At 44.9% G+C, this 23,640-nt stretch overlaps 1 protein-coding gene across 1 annotated transcript in view; it reads right to left on the bottom strand.

Annotated features, from left to right (window-relative positions):
* Positions 1–23,640, bottom strand: part of CSE1L (chromosome segregation 1 like) — a 44,076-nt gene that overhangs the window by 1,776 nt on the left and 18,660 nt on the right. The window contains 21 exon segments of the mRNA XM_044298375.1: positions 960–1,045; positions 1,225–1,322; positions 3,188–3,214; positions 3,216–3,397; positions 5,838–5,988; positions 6,065–6,162; positions 6,458–6,561; positions 7,088–7,227; positions 7,732–7,793; positions 7,983–8,067; positions 8,303–8,505; positions 9,125–9,190; positions 13,371–13,500; positions 13,895–14,062; positions 14,162–14,254; positions 16,496–16,603; positions 16,729–16,819; positions 16,893–17,038; positions 17,127–17,228; positions 17,405–17,547; positions 18,205–18,308. Of these exon segments, the coding sequence (XP_044154310.1) occupies positions 960–1,045; positions 1,225–1,322; positions 3,188–3,214; positions 3,216–3,397; positions 5,838–5,988; positions 6,065–6,162; positions 6,458–6,561; positions 7,088–7,227; positions 7,732–7,793; positions 7,983–8,067; positions 8,303–8,505; positions 9,125–9,190; positions 13,371–13,500; positions 13,895–14,062; positions 14,162–14,254; positions 16,496–16,603; positions 16,729–16,819; positions 16,893–17,038; positions 17,127–17,228; positions 17,405–17,547; positions 18,205–18,289 (2,368 nt within the window). The 5' untranslated portion in view covers positions 18,290–18,308.

The following is a 23,640-nucleotide window of genomic DNA, read 5'->3' as shown; positions in this document are numbered from 1 at the left end:
CCATATAACGTGTTTATACAAAGTACAGAGATGTGTCACATGAACTATTCAAAAAGCAGCAGGTTTATGTGGAGCAGAGGAGCTCACATCCTCTTCACCGTAACATCACTTACATTGTTCAACTATAAAGGCAAGCCATCACAGAATAAATAACTTTACAAATGGAAAACTCTTATGGTGATCAGTAATAAGGTCATTTAATCCTATTCATGAAATGAATCAGACACCCTTTCTGAATCCTGTCAGCAAGTTTTGGGGGAGCCAAATTGTGCACTGTATTTAATTAAAGAGATTAAATAGGTTCTCCTTGGACAATCCGATGAGGGTTAAAAAAGTCTCATGCCATACAGAGTCCCACTCCAGGGAACCCCATTAACCCACTCTATTCCGAGGAAAAAACGTGGCAATAAGGCTACATGCACACGAACAATGTTTCAGTGTCCGTTCCTTTTTTTTTTTTTGCGGATAGGATGCGCACCCATTTAATTTCAATGGGTCCGCAAAGAATACGGACAGCACCAGTGTGCTGTCTGCATCAGTATGTCTGTTCTGTAGCCCCACAAATAAAAAAAAATAAAAAAAAAAAAAAAAGAGAACATGTCCTATTCTTGTCCATTTTAGGCATTGTTACAATGGATCCGCAGGGGAAAAAAACAAAAAAAAAACGGATGGCATATGGATGTCATCTGTTTTTTTTTTTTTTTTGCGGATCCGCTAAACGCATACGGTTGTGTGCATGTAGCCTAAATGTTCAATTTCCCTGCAGCACCACCACAGAGGAGATGAAGTATTGCACACTATCCATTCATAGCAAAGGGTTTGTCTGTGTGATGCAGAAAAAGAGAGATACATCCATCATTCATATGGTACTATATAGATATAAAGATCATATAGATGTCACAAACCTGGACTAAAGGAAATTCACATCAGAAAATACTCATCTACTATGTGGAACTTACTCTTCACAAACTTTGTGGTTTTGGAATTCTGCAACCTCTGGAAAAGCACAATGAAGATCTGTCTCTTGTACTGATCCACACATTCTCTACAAGAAAAGTGAAGTAGTCAGTGATAATGGGGTCACTCCACGTATGATGAGGCAGCTTCCTCCCTCATCATCTCTGCTATCTGTTCCGCACTGGACGGATTAAGTTGTCTGGGAAGCCCAGTGCTAAGCCACCAATATAAAGTCATGAGAAACCCCTTTAACCTTGCCTTACTTACGGTGGCAAGTGCTCAACAATGCTGTTCAGTAAATAAAACCCCTGGTGGTCATTGGCTTTTGAGGCAATTAGTTTTTGGAAGACGCCAAGGAGTCCAGGCTGAAAGAAAACAAAAAACAAAACAAGTAATGAACAATGACTCAATGTGACAGCTCAGGACAACCACATAAAAATGGAATCTAAGGGCTCTTTCACACTTGCGTTGTCCGGATCCGGCGTGTACTCCACTTGCCGGAATTACACGCCGGATCCGGAAAAACGCAAGTGAACTGAAAGCATTTGAAGACGGATCAGTCTTCAAAATGCGTTCAGTGTTACTATGGCAGCCAGGACGCTATTAAAGTCCTGGTTGCCATAGTAGTAGTGGGGGAGCAGTATACTTACCGTCCGTGCGGCTCCCGGGGCGCTCCTAGAATGACGTCAGAGCTCCCCATGCGCATGGATGACGTGCCATGCGATTACGTCATCCATGCGCGTGGGGCGCCCTAACGTCATTCTGAAGCGCCCCGGGAGCCGCACGGACGGTAAGTATACTGCTCCCCACTACACTTTACCATGGCTGCCAGGACTTTAGCGTCACGGCAGCCATGGTAACCATTCAGAAAAAGCTAAACGTCAGATCCGGCAATGCACCGAAACGACGTTTAGCTTAAAGGGAGTCTTTCACCTAATCTGAGCGTTTTAGACCGCTCAGATCAGGTTATAGACTCTTTAACCCTCATTACGATCATACCTTTCTCTTATGTGTCCCTCGCCCAGATAATGAAAATAACACTTTTTAAACTTATGCAAATTACCTTCTGAAGGTGCCCAGGGGCGGCGTTACTGGGCGATGTGCCCAGAAAAACACACCTCCAGCCGGCGGACGTCACGAGCGGCACCAGAGGACGGCGGGCTGGGAACTAAAGACAGCCGGCCGGCGCATGCGCAATATGAAAGGATGTTCCTCTGCCCATAATGGGCAGAGCAGTGCGCAGGTGCGGGCCAGTTCCCAGCCCGCCGTCCTCTGGTGCCGCTCGTGACGTCCGCCAGCTGGAGGTGTGTTTTTCTGGGCACATCGCCCAGTAACGCCGCCCCTGGGCACCTTCAGAAGGTAATTTGCATAAGTTTAAAAAGTGTTATTTTCATTATCTGGGCGAGGGACACATAAGAGAAAGGTATGATCGTAATGAGGGTTAAAGAGTCTATAACCTGATCTGAGCGGTCTAAAACGCTCAGATTAGGAGAAAGACTCTCTTTAAGGCCGGATCCGGATTAATGCCTTTCAATGGGCATTAATTCTGGATCCGGCCTTGCGGCAAGTCTTCATGATTTTTGGCCAGAGCAAAAAGCGCAGCATTCTGCGGTATTTTCGCAGGCCAAAAAACGTTCCGGTCCGGAACTGAAGACATCCTGAACGGATTTCTCTCCATTCAGAATGCATTAGGATAAAACCTGATCAGGATTCCTCCGGCATAGAGCCCCGACTACGGAACTCTATGCTCATGGGTATGAGCATGCTCAATGCAAATGTCACATTAACATCTCTCACCCGGCAATGGGGCAGATGTGTTTTACGCAACAGTTCTCCTGTCGGTTTTATTTGGGGGCAGGCAGATGATGGGGATCTCCTGATTTAATGGTGGAAGAACAATAAATGAATCTTGGACAGTGCCGGGTCTAGGTTTTCCATCTAATTTGCCTGACTTGCATTAACGTAGCACTGGGCAATATCAGAATTAGCCCATACGGCATATTACCAAACCTGAATATTCTTACATCAAATATGAAGCCTACAGGTGGAGGCAACATGAGCATACTGACTGTACACAGTGAAAATAAAATACACGGCCACATGTTCAGAGTGCCTAACACCAGACGACCTGGGTCGAGATAAACAAATTCTCCATTATCCAACACCACATCTGGATGCTTTTCAACTCTAATATACTATGGGGGTCAGAAGCTACTAAATGGTCACTTACAATTTTATCAGCAGCGTTGGCAGCAATTCGTCCTCGCTCCTCTCTCCAGGTAGGCTTGTAATAGTCGCACCAGAGGGGGGATATTGCCCGTTCTCTCCCACAAAACTGGCTGCAACAAGTGTGGAAACAAAGCCATGTAGGAGGTGGGGATGTCGTCCTTGTGCATCTCCAGAAGCAAAGACATCACTTGGAATACATATGGCATAAACTCTACAGAAATAAGAGTGTTACAGAGTGCTAGTGCTACAATCTAACCTGGCAAAGAAGATCACTTAAAAAGGTTAATCAATTATGCAAATACAACAATACTGAAATAAGCCACATCTCTGTGTGAGCAGTCTCTAGATCACTGACTGCAAGCAGAGGTCTTGAAAATGGTGAGGAAGTCAAAGTATTTCAGAAAGCAATGTAAACTTTCATTAAAAAGTTGCATACAGAATCAGTGTCAGGAGGAGAATCCTACAGATCATGATATCCTAAAACCAGACCTCACTGATGATACAGCCAAGCAAGTACATAAGCATTTAACCTCTTGTGTACGGCCGCATGACTTTATACGTCGTGGCGGTAGGCTCTGTAACCCGATGTATAAAAGCGCTGGGTAACATTGCAATCTGCCTGCGCCTTGTGGTGCTGCAGTCACAGTGAGCAGTGCCGAGACCAGCAGAAGGAGTCTCACTACAAGGATCCATCACAGGGTACAATGTAAAAACCGGCAGGAGGCGCTCTTCTTGGTGTGAGCTTGCAGGCTGTGAATTAACCCTTTCTGCCCTGTGTCAGGAAGGGGTTAATTTACTTTTTAAAATAAAACTCCAAAGTCAAAATTAAAAAGTTTTACTAGTATTAGCAATAGTATAGCAGACTACGTACACCCCCCCTTTTTCGTTCAAAAAAGAAATAAAATAAAAAATGTATTAGTTTGAGCAATAGTATAGAGGAATATTTGTAACTTAGAAAAACTGAAAAAATCTAGGTATTCGTTTTAGATATATTTTGTATAGCGCACGCAGATTTCTTTTTTTTTATTAAAAGAACAAAAATGCTCAAAATGTCCAAATTTCCTCAAGATGAATATACTTTAGGGGGACAAAAAAAAAATCACTTTGAAGTGGCTTGTAATGATTTAGCACTATCCAACATCTGTACTGGCAGTACAGGGTCATAGAACCAGCAATTAAAAAAAATTAAATAAAAATAGGCCGCCAAAATGCGCTGTAGCCTTTTGAAGTCTTGCGTTGCAGCCAGCCAGTAATCTTTTATTTTATTTTTTCTTCATAATTTTAAGCTTTTCCTTAAATTTAAAAAAATATATATATCTGTGATCAAATGGCACAAAATAAAGGTCTAAGAAGTTCGGTGAAAAATCCTATCAAATACGTGTACGTTGGCTCAGAAATTAATCAGTTATTTGTTAGATAGGCCCATTCCTAGAAGTGAAAAATTGACCTGTAAGGTTCCATTCAGGCGTCCGTAGTGTTTTGCGGACAGCAAAACACTGACGCCGCACATCGCCGGCACTTAATAGATCATTCCTAATCTTGTCCGCAGCTGCGGACAAGAATAGGACATGCTATATTTTTTTATGGAGCCGCGGAGAGCACACTGTGTGCTGTCCGCATCTTTTCCAGCCCCATTGAAAATTAACGGGTCCGCACTTGTTCCGCATAATTGCGGACCCATTCAACGGACTTCTGAATGGACCCTAAGGAAAGGGGTAAACACACTGGTAGTGAAGCGTTTAACACAATCCCTAAGTTGATATAAATTCAACTAATAAACTCCATCATCCTGTATAGTAAGGTGCAACACGGCTGTATGGTGGGACTAATACAAACTGAAAGACAAAAAAGCTATTTTACGCTGCCAGTCAAAGCAATTGATTGCTACAAGCTGTTTGGTGGGAACTGCAGAGAGTTGCTTCCAAACAAAGGACTAGAGTCTATCATTTATGATTATTATGCTATTTGGCATTTTATATCTTTCTGTTAATAAATGTAAGGTGAAGAATAATAATTGTCTATTACTGTCTTGTGAAGAAACTTTGGTAAAAAAAAAAAAAAAAAACAAAAAAAAAAAAAAAACAAACCTTTAAAAAGTAAGGCTACATGCACACGACCGTGCTGTTTTTTGCGGTCCGCACACCGCGGATCCGCAAAAACGGAAGCCGCCCGTGTGCCTTCCGCAATTTGCGGAACAGAACAGGCGGCCCATTGTAGAAATGCCTATTCTTGTCTGCAAAACAGACAAGAATAGGACATGTTCTATTTTTTTTGTGGGGCCACGGAAAGGAGCAACGGATGCTGTCCTCATCTTTTGCGGCCCCATTGAAGCAAAAATCGACAGCTCGGATGCGGACCCAAACAATGGTCGTGTGCATGTAGCCTAATACTGACCTCTTGATCCATTCTAGTGACACACAGGAAACGACTGCTGAGCCAAGCTGAGTTGGGTCACCTCTGCAGATCAGTGACATGTGCATAGATTGGCCTTTGATTCCCCTTTGAGTCAGTTACCTCAAGTTTTACCCCTCTGGACAACCCCAAGTGACTGCCTGTTTGTTGTATAAAAACTAATGGAGAGACTATATAATCCCTTGTGTTAGCGAGTGTTATTATTGATTGAATTGAAGGAGTTATCATTCACCACCGACCTTGCACATCATTCTGGAGGATCTCTGTGAAGACCAGGAAAAGTGCCTCTTCAAAGCTGGTCACAGCAGCCGGGTTGGCTCTGCATGTGATTCTTATTGACAAGCAAATGGACTCAAAAAGGTAGTGATTAAAATGCGGCTTGCTGGGATTCTAAAGAGGAGATAAAATATGGTTACAAATTATGATTAGGCTCAGCACTGCAAGAGAGCCAAACGTGAGCACTCACCTTACTGACAGCCAGTAGCTTCTGTGTCAGCTGTGGGATGACTGAAGGGATGAATGGGACGACTGCCTCCTGCAGCAGGGAGAAGCTTCTCATGATTGCTGGCAAAAAAGTAAATGTAACTGGTCATGAAGTGGATGCCACCTGCATTCTGCTGCCACCATTGTGTCCAAGGAGGAGTATCCTGCCAGAAATTTCAGTAATGCTGCCTTTATTATATGTATCGGAATCAGGTGGCCCCTGCTAGTATTCCAACTGGGAATGGAGGGGGGGGTAAGAGTGGTGAGAGTAAGGCCCCTTTCACACAAGCGAGTTTTCCGCTCCAAAACGGACACTAACAAAAGGAACAATGCTGGCCACAAATACATAAAATAAGTGTGCTTGCTCATCACTTACCTTTCATAATGTATTCATTCTCAGAGGAGCCAGGTAAGGAGAGTGCTTTGAAGAGATTGGACAGAAGTTGTTCCGCGTATGGTAACATGTCAGCGGCAGAAATGCTGAGGAAAGGATAGAGACACTATATTAAATATCATATTACAGGGTACAAACATCTAATCCAGGGATCAGCAACCTTTGGCACTCCAGCTGTTCTGAAACTACAACTCCCAGAATCCTCCATTTTCTTCTATGGGAGTTAGAAGAACAGCCAAGTATATTTTTATGCTGGGAGTAGTAGTTACACAGCAGCTGAAGTGCCTAAGGTTGCTAATCCCGAAGACGACCCAGCATCTGACAGACAGACAAACACAAAAAAACTGTAAATCAAGTGATGATGCAAGTTTATTTCAACAGAGAAGAGAAAAAGCAGCTGCCATATGCCACCCCCACCCCCGTCAGCAGTCTCCCACAAGAGCAAATGGTCAAAACATATTGAAATCTGCTGTTGGGGATGGTTAGGAGGAACCCCATACACATTAGGGGCGCACTATACAAAGTGATAAAGACTCTGCGGCCAATCAACAGGCCAATTAGAGGTGTGAGCATGGACAGGCACATTGATAATGACAGGCAGCAGAAGCTTACAGGGTGGTGTTGGCTGCCCCTCCTCTCATGGTGAATACCCGTTCCAGGGCATGAGCTGCATATGTGTGAACAACAATGCTCTCTGCCTGCAGGTGAGAGATCAGCAGAGGAATGGCCAGCAGCAGCTGCTCCTTAGGAACCTGTAAATAACCAAATAACCAGTTGGAATAAAACAATATAATCCGAGTACAAGCATGTATGTCAGTAGCACATCCAAAAGGCACAAGGTTATAAGGGTTTTCTGACAATTTTTATACTGATGACCTATCCTGAGGATAGGTCACACTGTATAGCAGCTGTGCTTGGCATCGCAGCTCAGCCCCATTCACTTCTATGGGGCTGTGCTGCTCCTAAGCCAGATGACCGATGAACATGTTCCTAGCCTAGGAAAAGCAGCGAGAAGACTGCTGCACTCACAGGAGCGCCGATGCCTTCTCAAACAGCTGATCGGCGGGGACCCAGTATGTCAGACCCCCACGATTAGACACTGATGACCTATCCAGTGGACAGGTCGTCAGTATTAAAATCTCAGGAAACTCCTTTAACAAAGGCCCAGACTAAAGGTTCAGCCTTCTGCACATACAGGCCATACTAGACCTGCATTATTGAAAGCAATCAAAGAAGCTACAACACTTGACATTTACCTGATTCCTGAAGAACATGATGTACTTTATTCCATCGGCTTTGAGCACAGGATATTCATTAACTGTAAATGTGAAAATTCCTTTAGGCTACAGACTGAAAAGACTCCACATACAGTTATACAGGCCCTCCCGGATCGGTGACAGACATGATGCTGAATGTCCGCCCTAACGCACTGACCACATAGTAATGAGGTTTTCATTAGTTACTGCATCATACGCTCTCTCTCTCACATGTCACCCTTATTACTCACTGTTTGCAGACTTGAGATCAGGAAGGATGTGATTGATGAAGAATTCTGTTAGATTGACGAGTTCATTAGCTTGTGTTATCCCGTGCTGTGAAGAAACAAATATATCCCCTCACTAACAATCCCCACTAGTGCACATCCAGCTGGTGCACAGTGCCAGGCCAATCATTGTCTGTAACCTACCACAGAACCAAAATGATATATGTCCTATAAACTATACTGCATGCAATGTACATTAAGGCACTGCCGACAGTGTGCATCACTCCTATGTGGCATAACGGGAGTGTTACACATTGTAATGATAGTAAAGAAGCCCGTCAGACCTTTTGTGTTTGTGCCTTGGATGCCAGCGATGTCACCAAGTAGATTGCGGCATCTTTGTGCTTCCAGTTTACTACTGGGTTCTTGGCATATTCCTGGAGCATGGAATTCACATAACACGAGAAGATATTGGTGACTGGACCTTCAAAAAACTTGCACAAACCACGGACTAGGTCACAAGCTGCTCGACGTCTGGTATCAATGTCTGAAAAAAGGTGAAAAAGAGTGATTTAGCTGGAAATAGCTGGAGTAATGTCAGAAATAAGGGAACGTCTGCCAATATAAAAGCTACAAACACTAAGCCAGACACTCATAGCACAACGATCTCTACTGTCGTCCTCATTATCCACCTTCATGCATAAATCGTGGGATTAACCCATCTCCCTTTCAGAGAAAAGATCTTATAACTCTAAGGCTCGGTTCACACCTGTTCCTACGCGCTGTAAAACGCTCAACAAGGAGAAACCAATGCTTCCCTATCGGCATGGTTCTCACCTGGGCGTTTTACAGCGCGTACGATCGCGCTGTAAAACGCCCGACGCCCCAAGAAGTTCAGACGCTTCTTTGGGGCGTCTTGTCGCGCGTTCCCGTTTATAGACTTTCGGGAACGCATGACAATGGGCGTTCGCATACTACCGGAGCCACGTATGTGAGACGCCGGAGAATCGCGCACACACAGTGCTCAGGTCAGTACGCTCAGGTCTGAACGCGGCCTTAAGTGGCCTGAACGAGGCTCATTGTAAGATCACACCTGTGCTTCATGAGATTTGGAAAAAAATCAATAAAATAATAATTCACCAATGTTAAATATGTGTCCACCTTACCAGATCCTTCCAGATCCCTCCTGATATATTCCTCAGAATTGTCTTCAAATGCTTCTTCATCAGCAGCTGCAACACAAAAGTTATACATAAGAAGACACATGGAGAGGGGACTGCAGGAAGGGTTGATGGGTAGACGAATGACTGCCATCTCCTCTCTGGACATGGCTTAGTCACATCAACAACTTATTTTATGATCATTAGACTGTAGCTGTGAATTGTGATTAAAGAAAAATTCTAAACTGTTTAGTGACATGTCATAAGTTTCGATCGGTTGGGGTCAGGATACTAAGACAACAGAAAGCCCCAAGCTGTGCACCTTTGGCTGTGTTCAGCTCTGCTCAGATGATCCTCAAAGTGGAGCGATTATACATATACGGGCTTAGGGGAAAAAAAAAAAAAAAAAAAAAAAAAAAAAAAATTGTACAGGTCCATACGCTTCTGCCCGTTCATTCCAGCAATTGGTGAAGGTCTCTGCACCATAACCCTAACCAAAAGTTCCAACGTGTCAGTTTTTTTTTTTTTTTTTTAAGGGAACCTGTTACCTAAAAAACACCTCCCAAACCACCAGCATTACCTTTAGGCTGGGTTCAGACCTGAGCGTTTTACAGCCCGTTCCTACACGCTGTAAAACGCTCAACAGGCAAGAACCAATGATTCCCTATGGGAATGGTTTTCACCTGAGCGTTACGATCGCGCTGTAAAACGCCCGACGCCCCAAGAATTACATGAGCTTCTTTGGGGCGTCTTGTCACGCGTTCCCGTACATAGACTTCAGCGGGAACGCGCGACAATGGGTGTTCGCTTGTCTCTGTATGCGCGATTGCAAACGCCCGTACAATCGCGCATACAGAGCGCTCCATCGCGAACGCTCAGGTCTGAACCCAGCGTAAAGTAGCGAGCAGTATGTTCCTAAAGATCCTTTTCTTCCTCCGGCCCGGCCAGATGCACCAAAATCCTGAAAAACGAACTCTAATCCCCTGCACGCGCTATGCAACAGCAGAGTTTGAAGTCAAGGGGGCAGCAACCTCCTCGCTTCAAGTCAAGATAACCACGCCCCCTTTCCCTGCCCCTTCGCTTTTGATTGAAAGCCAATAGCCTTCTGCTGTTCACAGAGCTGGCCAAGTGCGTGTGTGCGCGCGCGGGTCAGACGTTCACGTGCACGGCTGTCAGTCGGAGGTGAAGGGGCAGGGAAAGGGGGTGTGGTTATCTTGACTTTAAGCTCTGCTGTTATATAGCGCGTGCAGGGGATTAGAGTTCGTTTTGCAAGATTTTGGTGCATCTGGCCGGAGGAAGAAAAGGATCTTTAGGAACATACTACTGGCTACTTTAAGGTAATGCTGGCGTTTTTTAGATGACAGGTTCCCTTAAATTTTTGGTTGATACAAATGTCTGGAAGGTTTTCTGGATATAATTTTTGAAGTCAGTCTGTTCCTGTCTAGATTCTTTAATGTCCTATCCCTCTAGACTTTTAGCACAGCAGAAATGTTCACTTAAAAAGGGCTCATGCCATCATTGATACGTGACAATCTCTTCCTAATAAAGCTAGAACCAGCCCTGTACCTCACATTGATCCAGAGATCTCTCCATTCATTGCTCTATTTTTTCTGCTAGATCTATTTCAGGCTGGCAGCTCAGGGGGGTGTGTCCTCCATACTACAGCCCTCTTCCTGTCACAGCTCAGAAGTGTGTCCCCTCTACTACAGCCCTCTTTCTGCCACAGCTCAGGGGGAGTGTCCTCTACTACAGCCCTCTTCCTGTCACTGCTCAGGGGGTGTGTCCTCTCTACTACAGCCCTCTTGTCACAGCTCAGAAGCGTGTCCTCTCTACTACAGCCCTGCTCCTGCCACAGCTCAGGGGGCGTGTCCTCTCTACTACAGCCCTCTTTCTGCCACAGCTCAGGGGGCGTGTCCTCTCTACTACAGCCCTCTTTCTGCCACAGCTCAGGGGGCGTGTCCTCTCTACTACAGCCCTCTTTCTGCCACAGCTCAGGGGGCGTGTCCTCTCTACTACAGCCCTCTTTCTGCCACAGCTCAGGGGGCGTGTCCTCTACTACAGCCCTCTTCCTGTCACTGCTCAGGGGGTGTGTCCTCTCTACTACAGCCCTCTTCTTGTCACAGCTCAGAAGCGTGTCCTCTCTACTACAGCCCTGTTCCTGTCACAGCTCAGAAGTGTGTCCTCTATACTACAGCCCTCTTCCTGTCACAGCTCAGGGGGCGGTGTCCTCTCTACTACAGCCCTCTTCCTGTCACAGCTCAGGGGGCGTGTCCTCTACTACAGCCCTCTTCCTGTCACAGCTCAGGGGGCGTGTCCTCTACTACAGCCCTCTTCCTGTCACAGCTCAGGGGAGGTGTCCTTTATGCCTCAGCCCTCTACTTCACCGCGCAGAATATATGCTAACATTTTCATTTTTCACCGACGTGTGCTGTCCGCATTTCTGTTGAAGGCGCACATACCCATTGACTTTAATGTGTGTTCACATGTCTGTTTTTATGGGTCGGTGAAAAAAATAAAATAAATACATAAACAAAAGCATGCACTACTTTGTGACCACAGCAGGAACACCTCCACCTGACAGATAGGGGAAGGCCTGTACTAGGCTCCTAGGCTTATTACTGGTATATTCCAAGTCAGGCCTGTATGTTATATACCAGGGATGGCCAACCTGCGGCTCTCCAGCTGTTGCAAAACTACAACTCCCAGCATGCTCAGGCTGCCTACAGCTATCAGCCTACAGCAGGGCATGGTGGGAATGGTAGTTTTACAACAGCTGGAGAGCCACAGGTTGGCCATCCCTGTTTTATACATCCCATACAGTAAATGGCATAACAGAAAGAAAATCAACATGGCCACTTGACCTCCCACAAAATATGTAATAAAAACTGGTCAAACAGTTACACACACCCCAAAGTGATATCAATAAAAACTAAAAATCGTTCTGAAAAAAAAAAAAAAAACAGCTCTTACACAGCTCCGTAAAAAAGTTAAGCGGTCATAATAGAGAGAAAAAGAAAAAAAAAAGTTGTTGTTTTTCCCCCAGTATTAAAACACAAGAAAAACTCTACAAAATATGGCATCGCTGTAATTGTACTGACCTGGAGAATGAAGAGCACAAGTCAGTTTTACCATATAGTGAATACTGTAAAAACGAAATCTATAAAACTGTGGCGAAACTGCACTGTTTCACAATTCCACCACGTTTGGAATTTTTTTCCAGCTTCTCACTACACCATATGCAATATTAAATGTTGGCAGTAGAAAATACAACTTATCCCACAAAAAAAAAAATGCCATTATCCTTGCCCATGGCATGCAAACTGTTAAAAATAAATAAAAATAAACTAATACCTAATCAATCCTTCATTGCTGCCATTTTGACTGTGCCTAGGTGCACTTCCTGCTCCTGTTCTCCTGCGATTGGCTGAGCAGAAATCCCATAGATTCCCTGTCATGTTGAGAAAAGGAGCTGAAAATGGAGTGCAGCGGGGACCCGGGAACTGTCGGCATAGCAGCAGATAAGGGAGGTGGGTATAAGCTCCTTATGTTTTTAACCATTTGCAAGTTATGACCAATCTTTTTTTCTTTATTGTGCTTGAAATCTGCTTGTGCTTTAACACTCAAATCAAAGCAGTTAGACCAAGGAGGGGCGAGAGCACCATATCTCACCTATACCATATCTCCCGTCTTAGTCCTGTTTTAGTTGTTTATGGTCACAGTCTATAGCAGGGGTAGGCAACCTCCGGCACTCCAGCTGTTGTGAAACTATAACTCCCAGCATCCCTACTTAGTTTTCTCTTCTCTGAACTCCCACAGAAATGAATGGAGCACGCTGAGAATTGGAGTTTCCCAGGAGTGCCGAAGGTTGCTGACCCCTGGTCTATGGCTTGCACACTGATAAAGAGATCAGTTTGGTACAATATTAGTTTAGTAGTTTCTCGTGGCATGAGAAGTGTCATTATAAATTGCTAGCTTCTATCTATATGTCAGTCATTGCAGTCCTCTACCTACTATCATAAGGAGACTACCTTGGATATAAATTCTTCCCTGTGCAGCAATGTTATAAACTGAGATTATAGTCACGTTCTGAACTTCTGTCTCCGAGATTACTGCTACAGAATAATAATTTGTATTTAATTTTTGAAGCCTTAGGACTGCTGAAATAAAAAATTAAAAAACGAAACATGGTTTAAAAAGAAATTCTGAAGCGTCTTTAAGTATTTGGATATAATGTAAATGTTGTGGTCTTTACCGCGAAACTCCATGTTGGGGACAATGACTTTCTCACAGATACTGGTCAATGTGCTGGGATCTTCAAACAGGTTCTTGTAGTGCGGGCGTTCACACACTGAAGCCAGGAACTGGATAGCATTGCTCACCAACTATGGATGTAAGAAAAAAAGATCAGTGGGTATAAGTCACAATGGGGGGGGGGGGGGGAATCTACTATGCGACTTGTGATGGTTTTCTTTTATGCCCTGTACTCCATGCAGCCCCCTGAAATAAACAGAACGACTGGGCGGGCATGTGCATGGCCGCTCCATTCATTTCCATGGGAGGGGAGTTCTAGAGATAGCCGAGTACAGAATGGAGCGGCAGCACGCATGCCAGACCGGTCGCTCCGTTCATTTCAGAGGGCACGGGGACCTCCCACGACCCAAAAGATTAACTATAATTGACACCAGAAACTCTAAATAAAATGCTAAAACACTTCAATTAGATTTCATTTTCTGCATGTATTATATTAGGTAACAGAGAGGAAATGTGAAATCTCACCAAGTCGTATTTAACTTCCTGCCCAGTTGTCACCAATAGATTCCATATGGCGGTGACAAAGCGTGGCAAATAGGCCTGGAATTCCTCGTCATATTTCTGTGCATATAAAGCAGCGTTGTCACAGATCTGTGACTTCAACAATTCCAGCAATCCGGCCTCCTCTTCATCCTGGAATAAACGATACAGACGCACACTAAATATGCATGTTCATGGGCGAAGATGAGTTATTGAAAGGGTTGTATAGTATTATACAGATTATACACTTACTTCTGTTTGGATAAGCTTGTTGTCCAGGGTCAGAAGACTATGGAAGTTAGTCATCCAGGTTTCCATGTTATCTTCAAAGAACTCAGGGAGATCCTAGAAAGCAAAGCAATGAGACTGTATGAAAATATAAATAAGATCCGAAAATATTCAGTCTGAAAGGGCAGCACTGACAGAAGAAATCACAAGCACTGGACAGATTCTACCTAAACCAACAAGGGTCATACATGAGCATATTACTTATAACATATACGCCTGCAGTGCTAGGCACTACTGTCATAATCTCTATCTATTAGTACAGTGTACAAAAGATTCATAGTATAGAGACCACATAGTATAGTTTATAACCAGGGCTGTTGAGTTGGTAGATAAATGGTCCGACTCCTCAGTTTTTGGTACTTCCGACTCCCCTGTATTTAATACATTCCTTGAAGGAAAGAAAGGCAACATACATGTCATTACCACAGAACTACTGGCTAGGAAGCTGCTGCCTTCTCCTTTGTGTGCTGATCTTCTGCTGAAGATAGTGGGGCAGTGGGAGGATCCAGGACGGGGCAGGGGAAGGGGCATTTATTTTAAAACCTGTTTTCCCTAATAGAATCCCATAGTCATGTTTAAAGTTTAAGCTAACAATCTGAGTCTACAAGTTTTTATAGCCTTAGCTGAATGACAGCAGATTTTCAAATGGTTTACAGCTTCAGTCTTGAACTATTGACTATCCATTCCCTTCACTTATACAAGTGTCTAGTCCTGCAAAAAACCATTTACTTCATCAGTGAGAGGCTAGGTTAACCATGGGCGTTGCGTTCCCTGTAACAGCGGAACACAATGGAAAGTATAAGTATTTCCGCTCCTTAACTGTGCGTTGCGTGCCATATAGTGAAGCATATGAAAAGCATGCTTCTTTACAGTCACTTAACGTGTTTGTTTTGTGGTAATGTGACGCACTGCATGCATTGGCCTTTATTCTTACAGTAGAGAAGTACAGTATTTTTCGCAAAAGTGGGGGAACAATAGCAGTGCATCTTATGGGGCGAATGCTACGACCGTCCGGTGAATAGGCTGAGAGGGAGGAGGGGCTGGGGGCCGGCATCTGTTTCTGTAATGGCAGCGGGGCCCGGTACAGTCACTGTATTCTACTACACCGGGCCCCGCTCACTGAAGTATACGGTAATCATATCTAACTTGTGGGTATTGTTAAAGTATTCCAATCATCTTAAATCTAGCGCTGTACTACTTACTACTAACTTCTTGGCAGTCAGGAGGCCAGGTGGGCGCTCGTAGCATAGCTCACTACGTCACGCACCTGCTCCGCCCACTTTATTAAAGAAGCAGGCATCGGGCCCCGCTGCCATTACAGAAACAGATGCCGGCCCCCATTCACTACACAGGGACACTGTTATGGAGGGGGGGAATGGGATCTGTGGATGACACAAGATAAGATGCCCCCATAACAGTGTCACCCCCAGATGCCCCCATTAGTTCAAAACCCACCAAAAGCACACCTTTTGGTTCAAAATACTTTATTTTTTTCTCCTCCTCAAAAACCTACGTGCATCTTATGGGCAGGTCGGTCTTATAGGGCGAAAAATACGGTAATTAAGTATAACTTTTTGTGAATTGGGACATTTAAACTTTTATTTTATTTTTATTCCAATTTAAATCTAGTAGGAGTCGGTTCATTTTTTGCCGACTCCAGGTACCCAGAATTGCCTCCGACTCCACAGCCCTGTTTATAACATGCAATAGATCTCCCTCATCAGAACTGCTACTATATAACCTAACAGGTCATCACACATTCTCAGTCAGGTATGTGACAACTCATTTGTAGCTGAATACACATACTGGGGCCTTTGAAAACCCTTCTAAGACTGCAGTCAGGACTAGAACTGGACACATGTAAAGCAAGCCTTTTAATTGGTTCTTCCCCTTTAACGTCATGAAGTTATTCAGTGATGTCCATACCTGTCCACATTTCTGCAGTATGAGGCAACTGTACATGCGTACTGACCTTTAGGTGGGGCTAGGAGGGGCCAAAGAGCCTGGCTCCATTTAAGACATCATGAGTGTAAGATGTCTTGCTACCATCACCTCTCTTTGTATCATTTGGGCGTTAGCTGATCTGGTCGATGGGAGCTTGCTCATTTGTAGACGACTCTTATTTAAGCTGTGTGTGTGTGTGTGTGTGCGCGTGTGGTTCTATATCTCTCTCTCACCACAGTTTAGTAAACTGTTTATGCACCCAAGTCGTGTTAAGTCTATTTTTTCCCAAACTTGGACAAATACCTGAAGACCCCTTCCTGACCCACAGTATTTACTAGAATTACATTTCCATACCTGAAAATTTAAGCTGTAAAACAACTTGGCGATCAGAATAAGAGAGGAGAAAAGGACTTTTAGTGCGCTGACATCATTTGCATGAGTATTGCACAGACCAATGGTTGCCTAGAAGAGAAAAGAGCAGAGACTGACACAGATCCTCATCACGTCAGCAATGAATGCTGCATGCACAAGTGTAAATCCATCCGACTGCTTGATGTGTAGTCCTGTGTGAAAAACAGACCCCTTACCTGAAAGAGGTTGGTGAGAGGCAAAGCAAAGGTATCCAGTACTAGTTTAATCTCTGTCCACAGCTCACTGGACTTGAATTCATGGCGGTACCTGTCACAAGAAGAACACATCAATAGAAGCCAGTAAGACATCAAGGGCGGCTGGTACTGGCTCCTCTCCATACCTCTTGAACAGGGAATGCGCAGTGTGCAGGACACCATTGATGACATGAAAATCTCCACTCTGGAAACGGTTTACCATTTCTGTCAACAGATCCGGCCATTTCTGAGGAAAATCTTCCCGCCCTATGATACTGATGGCATCGCTCAGCTGGAAGAGAAGCGGGAATCACAGGGTTTAGCAGTTGCTGCCTCACAGGAGGAGAAACACAATCCTAGGCACTCAGATAATACTACACCTGCTTTTGGATCTGCTCAGGACTGCTTAACATGAGGTTCACTATATTGGCTTTAATAGCCACACGGTCCACCTCACAGATCTTGTTTGGCTCATCTTCAATCTGAACAGAGAAAATAGCGGTCATGCCACGTCACTGTACCATCCAGTCACTATAATATTCAGCTGTCATCCCTTCCAGTCATAATATCCAGCATTCAGAGGGGACAGAACTGTATATTATAATGAGCAGTGGATTTGAGAGGAGCTGTCTACCAGTGTGGGGCTGACGTTACTTACAACCCTCCAGTTCCTTTTGATGTAGTTCTTGAAAGTGACGGATGCGCAGACCTTGATGACATTATCCTGGGAGCGCTCCAGAAGGGTCAGCAGCAGCAGGGGATAGTTCAGATTTGCTTCCACAGATTCCAGATATTTTTCAGCTAAAACAAGGAAAAGTATAAAGGGAAAGTGAGAGCGCCCATGACCTGTGCAGCATACTCTGCCACTCACACCTATGAGTGCTACAGATGTATGAGACCTGAATGAGCAATATGAGAGACCTATTATAATAATGATCCCCTATAGAGGTATACTGGGGCGCATAATTACACCCACATAACAGCCCCCAAAACCCCAGGGAGGGAGTCTGAAGGAAAGAACTTCCTGGGTCTTGTGGCGTTACGTGGTATACCCCATGACCTCTCTCGACTAACTGAGGTCTAAGACTATAATCACACAAAACAGCTTTGTTTCATGACTGTCACATTCATCTGAATAGTGTTCTGCAGAAATTCATTCTTCTGCTGCAGAACTGATTTACAAATCTGCCATATGCGAATTCACACTAATAGGAGGTCACATTGGAGGCTGCAATTTAAAGAGAACTGGTCATTACAAAACAGAGTGTAGGTCAGATATTATATATGGTTTCATGCACTTTACAATACTGGTGGACTTAAAATATGAGTGATTTTCAATTACAGGATGGTTAAAAATTAAAGATTCCCTCCTAGAGGTGGAATAAGTAGAACTTCTGAGGGAACCTCTCCCGTCTATAGTGTCAGCCCCTGGTGAGGGATGTCTCATGCTGGAAATACCTGGCCGGCGCACTGCAGGGTCTGGGTCCAGTGTCTTTCTCAAATACTCCGTCAAGGCCTGCAGGTTAGCGTCACTCAGCTCCATGATGAAAATACCTAAAACACTGAGAAATCAGAGGCACAACATGAACACAACTAATACCCAACAGTCCCTTGTAATGACACGATCTATGGATGAATATAGATTGAGCTTTAAAAGGGTTTCTCCAGAATCAGCCTAGAGTGTATTATTGCTGGGAGGGACACCCACCGATCTGGAGAACAGGGATCCTATGTACCCAGTTACCCCTGGGTTGAACAAGCTGACGCTCCATTCTAAGTCTATGGGACTAATGGAGATAAATAAAGCAACAACATGCAAGCTTCAGCAGTATTCCATGCAAGCAGGCAGAGAAATGAGGAGGAACAGGAGACACAGGACCACTCCGTCCCTGTGATTGGTGAGAGTCTCAGCAGTGGGGCCCCAGCTATCTGACCTATGGATAAGTGAAAAATGTTGATTCTGAGAAACCTCCTTTAACCACCTCAGCTCCCCTAGTTTAAACCCCCTTAATGACCAGACCACTTTTTACAATTCTGCACTACACTACTTTCACCGTTTATTGCTCGGTCATGCAACTTACCACCCAAATGAATTTTACCTCCTTTTCTTCTCACTAATAGAGCTTTCATTTGGTGGTATTTCATTGCTGCTGACATTTTTACTTTTTTTGTTATTAATCGAAATTTAACAAAATTTTTGCAAAAAAATGACATTTTTCAGTTGTAAAATGTTTAAATTTTTTATATATATATATATATATATATATATATATATATATATATATATATATATATTTTTTGTTTTCTCTAAATTTATTGTTCTACATGTCTGATAAAAAAAATGTTTGGGTAAAAAAAAAAAAAATATATGGTTTGGGTAAAAGTTATAGCGTTTACAATCTATGGTACAAAAATGTGAATTTCCGCTTTTTGAAGCAGCTCTGACTTTCTGAGCACCTGTCATGTTTCCTGAGGTTCTACAATGCCCAGACAGTAGAAAAACCCCACAAATGACCCCATTTCGGAAAGTAGACACCCTAAGGTATTCACTGATGGGCATAGCGAGTTCATGGAAGTTTTTATTTTTTGTCACAAGTTAGTGGAATATGAGACTTTGTAAGGAAAAAAAAAAATGCGGCGATACCAAGTGTGACACTTTTTTGCAGCATAGATGCGCAAAGCGGCCCAAATTCCTTTTAGGAGGGAATTTTTAGACATTTGGATCCCAGACTTCTTCTCACGCTTTAGGGCCCCTAAAATGCCAGGGCAGTATAAATACCCCACATGTAACCCCATTTTGGAAAGAAGACACCCCAAGGTATTCAATGAGGGGCATGGCGGGTTCATAGAATTTAATTTACATTTTTTTACACAAGTTAGCGGAAATTGATTTTTTAGTGTTTTTTCTCAACAAAGTCTCCCTTTCCGCTAACTTGGGAATTTTTTTTAAATCTTTCATGGACTCAATATGCCCCTCACGGAATACCTTGGGGTGTCTTCTTTCCGAAATGGGGTCACATGTGGGGTATTTATACTGCCCTGGGATTTTAGGGGCCCTAAAGTGTGAGAAGAAGCCTGGAATATAAATGTCTAAAAAATTTTACGCATTTGGATTCCGTGAGGGGTATGGCAAGTTCATGTGAGATTTTATTTTTTGACACAAGTTAGTGGAATATGAGACTTTGTAAGAAAAAAAATAAAATCAATTTCCGCTAACTTGTGCCCAAAAAATAAAATAAAAAAATATATGTCTGAATGGAGCCTTACAGGGGGGTGATCAGGGAGTCTATATGGGGTGATCACCACCCTGTCATTGATCACCCCCCCTGTAAGGCTCCATACAGAGGTCCGTATGTGTTTTGCGGACGTCTGAATGGAGCCTTACAGGGGGATGATCAATGACAGGGGGTGATCAGGGAGTCTATATGGGATGATCAGGGGTTAATAAGTGACCGGGGGGGGGGTGTTGTAGTGTAGTGTGGTGCTACTTATTACAGAGCTGCCTGTGTCCTCTGGTGGTCGAACCAAGCAAAAGGGACCACCAGAGGACCAGGTAGCAGGTATATTAGACGCTGTTATCAAAACAGCGTCTAATATACCTGTTAGGGGTTAAAAAAAAATATAAAAAATAAAAAATTGCATCTACAGCCTGCCAGCGAACGATCGCCGATGGCAGGCTGAAGATCCACTCGCTTACCGGCCGACCCTGTGTGCGCGCGGTCACTGGAAATCTCGCGTCTCGCGAGATGACGCGCCGATGCGTCCAGGAGGAATGAATCGACCGCCGCCAGGACGCATCCCTGCGTTAGGCGGTCGGGAAGCAGTTAATAAGTTACCAGAGACCCACCAGTCACTTCATATTTTCAGTTTTATGCAAGAAAATGTAAGGAGTTTTCGGCAAATAAAAACACACATTTTTTGCATAGAATGAGTTAAAAACAATAAAAGGAGCAATTGCCTAGAACAGTAAAAATACGTTCATGTGCATAAGCCCTTGGGCCGCATGCACACAACTGTGTACCAGCTGCGCCCCTGCTGAGGATCGCAAATTGCGGTTAGCAATGCACAGGCACCGACTGTGTGCCCGCCACCTGCAGACCCATTCACTTGAATGGGGTACGCGATCCGCATCAAATGTTCTGCACTGCAAAAAAAAGTAGTGCACGCTCAACATTTTTTGCGGAACTGGGGCACAGACAGTGAATGTCCGTTCCTTATCTCTCAAACTGTTTCTCTACCATTCATTGGGGGACATAGGAGGTGGACACTAAGCACAAAGCGACTACTCCCGAGGATGAGACGGGTCCAGACAAAAATGAAGGGAGAATAAGCTCTTTAGATGGAATGTCGACACAACCTTTAGAAGGAAGGACTTAACCGGGCGAAGGACTACTTTGTCCTGATGGAGAATCAGGAAAGGTGGCCGACATGAAAGAGCTCCGACACCCTACGGATGGACGCGATTGCCACCTTGTAGGACAGGAATCGAAGTGACATCTGCTGCAAATGCTCGAACTGTGAAGACTGGAGAGCGTTGAGCACTAGATTATGATCCCAAGGATTCAACGGAAGACGGAGAAGGGGTGCAGCATGTGCCACCCCCTGGAGAAAAGTAAGAACCGCCAAAAGCGAATCTAAATACCACTGAAAAATAATAGAGCTGAAACTTGCCCTTTGAGGGAGCTGAGAGCCAGCCCCAACTGCAGGAAAGACAAGAGTCGCGGCAAAGATAAACAAACGGGAGACAGCTGATGACGCTCGCACCAACTAAAGGATTTCCAGGTCCGGTGGTAGATTCGGGAAGATGACTGCTTTCTGGCACGAATCATGGTCTGGACCACAGCATCTGAGAAACCCTGAGCCCTTAGTACGGCGGCTTCAACAGCCATGCCGTTAAATGTAGCGACCCTAAATTCGGGTGGAAGATGCCAGGGTTAGTCGGAAAGAAGGGTGACTAGATATGAGTGCCACCCTCAGCGTGGACAATCGGGGGACACTAAATGACAGGCAGACCTTCTGACCTGAACTTCAGATGGAGACGCGGAATGAGAGGAATGGGGGGGGGGGGGGGGGGGGCGACACACACATAAGGAAACGTGAACTGACTCCACGGAATCACTAGATTGTCGCATACCAGGACCATGGGATCCCTGGACCGCGCAACAAAGTCCTCGACTTTGTGTTTGAAGCGGGAGGCCATGAGATCCACGTCCGGGCGACCCCATCGGTCGCAGATGGCTAGAAAAACCTGCGGCTGAAGAGCCCATTCGCCGGGATAGAGACGCTCCTAGGGGTTGTGAACTGCCGAAAGCGCCGGAAGATGGTTATCCACCCAGCCGAGGATTAGAGCAGTCTTCGCAATGGCTGCCGCCCTGGTGATTGAGGTATGCCACCGCCGTGGTGTTGTCGGACTGAACTCGAACCAGATGTCCCCGGAGATGGTCTGTCCAATGCAGCAAAGAGAGACTAATTGCTCTCAACTCCAAAACGTATATTTGTAGGGAGCTCTCCTCACGTGACCACACGCCTTGAACGGAGAGAGTTCCCAACCCGAGGCTTGCATCCGTTGTCAACACCGTCCAACGGAGAGGAAGGAACGAGCTGCCCGAAGTCAGCATCGGGAAGACCAACCACCACCTGAGGGCCCCGCAGGTCGGGGCGGAGACACAAATGGGCTGATCCAGGGAGGCTGGGGAACGGTCAGAATGGCTCGCTAAAGAGTTCTGGTATGGAACGGAGCATAGGGAACTGCTTTGAAGGCAGAGACCATGTGACCCAGAGCCCGCATGCAGTGACAAATGGGAAGAGGACAGGGCTGCAACAATGGAGGAATCTGAAGACGGGGAGTGGATAGTTTTTCCAGCGGCAAGAGTACCTTGGCCTGAAATGTATTGCGCACCATGCCCAGATAGGTCAGCTGCTGCAATGGATAGACAGGACTTCTGCCTGTTCAGGATCCATCTGATAGCGTTCCAGGGTGTCGAGGACTATGAGCAGGCTGTCCGCCGTCGCCCGGAATGACAGACCCTTTACCAGGATGTCGTCTAAGTAAGGGATCGCCATAATCCCCCTGGCATGGAGCAGGGCAATGACCGACACCAGAATCTTTGTAAAAACCTTGGTAGCTGTGGCCAGGCCGAACGGGAGGGCCACAACCTAGAAGTGAAAGAAACCCACTGCAAACCGGAGAAAATTTTGATAGATCTCAAGGACAGGTACTCCCCCGGTTCCATGGACGCAATGGCTGATCTCAGAGACTCCATCCGGAAACTGAATCTTAAGGAAGCGGTTGGTTGAGTGCCTTGAGGTCCAGAACGGGATGGACCGTCCCCTCTTTTTTGGGGATCACAAAGAGATTGAAGTAAAACCCTCGAAAACGGTCTTGCGCAGGAACCAGGACAATCACTCCCTGACACAGAAGTGTGCGAAGGTATTTGCGGCCAAGGGAGAGGTTGGAGGAAACAACAAAAAAATAAAATAATAAAATATTAGATAGAGATCTATATATACACACACACACACAGGGAGTTGCACTTACAGGGAGTTGAGATGCAGTGTCTCAGTGTGTGTATATTATATATATATATATATATATATATATATATATATATATATATATATATATATATATATATTATATATAAAAATAGGGATGCAGGGGAGGACCCGAATTCCAGCTTGTAGCCCTCTGCAATGACCTCTCTCACCCAAGCATCTGAGACGTGAGCCAGCCAGACATGCCGAAATAAATGAAGCCGGCTGCCCACCCGATCAGAGGGCGCCGAAAACCACACGTCATGCAGAAGAGGTCTTCAGGTTATAGGACTTGGAGCCCTATTGACGGGGAAGCCAGGAAGGCTTGCGTTTCTGGTCTGGGGCAGACTTGTCGGCTGA

Source organism: Bufo gargarizans, chromosome 6 (genome assembly GCF_014858855.1).
Source record: "Bufo gargarizans isolate SCDJY-AF-19 chromosome 6, ASM1485885v1, whole genome shotgun sequence".
Taxonomy (NCBI): domain Eukaryota; kingdom Metazoa; phylum Chordata; class Amphibia; order Anura; family Bufonidae; genus Bufo; species Bufo gargarizans.
This window is presented reverse-complemented; position numbering and strand designations above follow the sequence as displayed.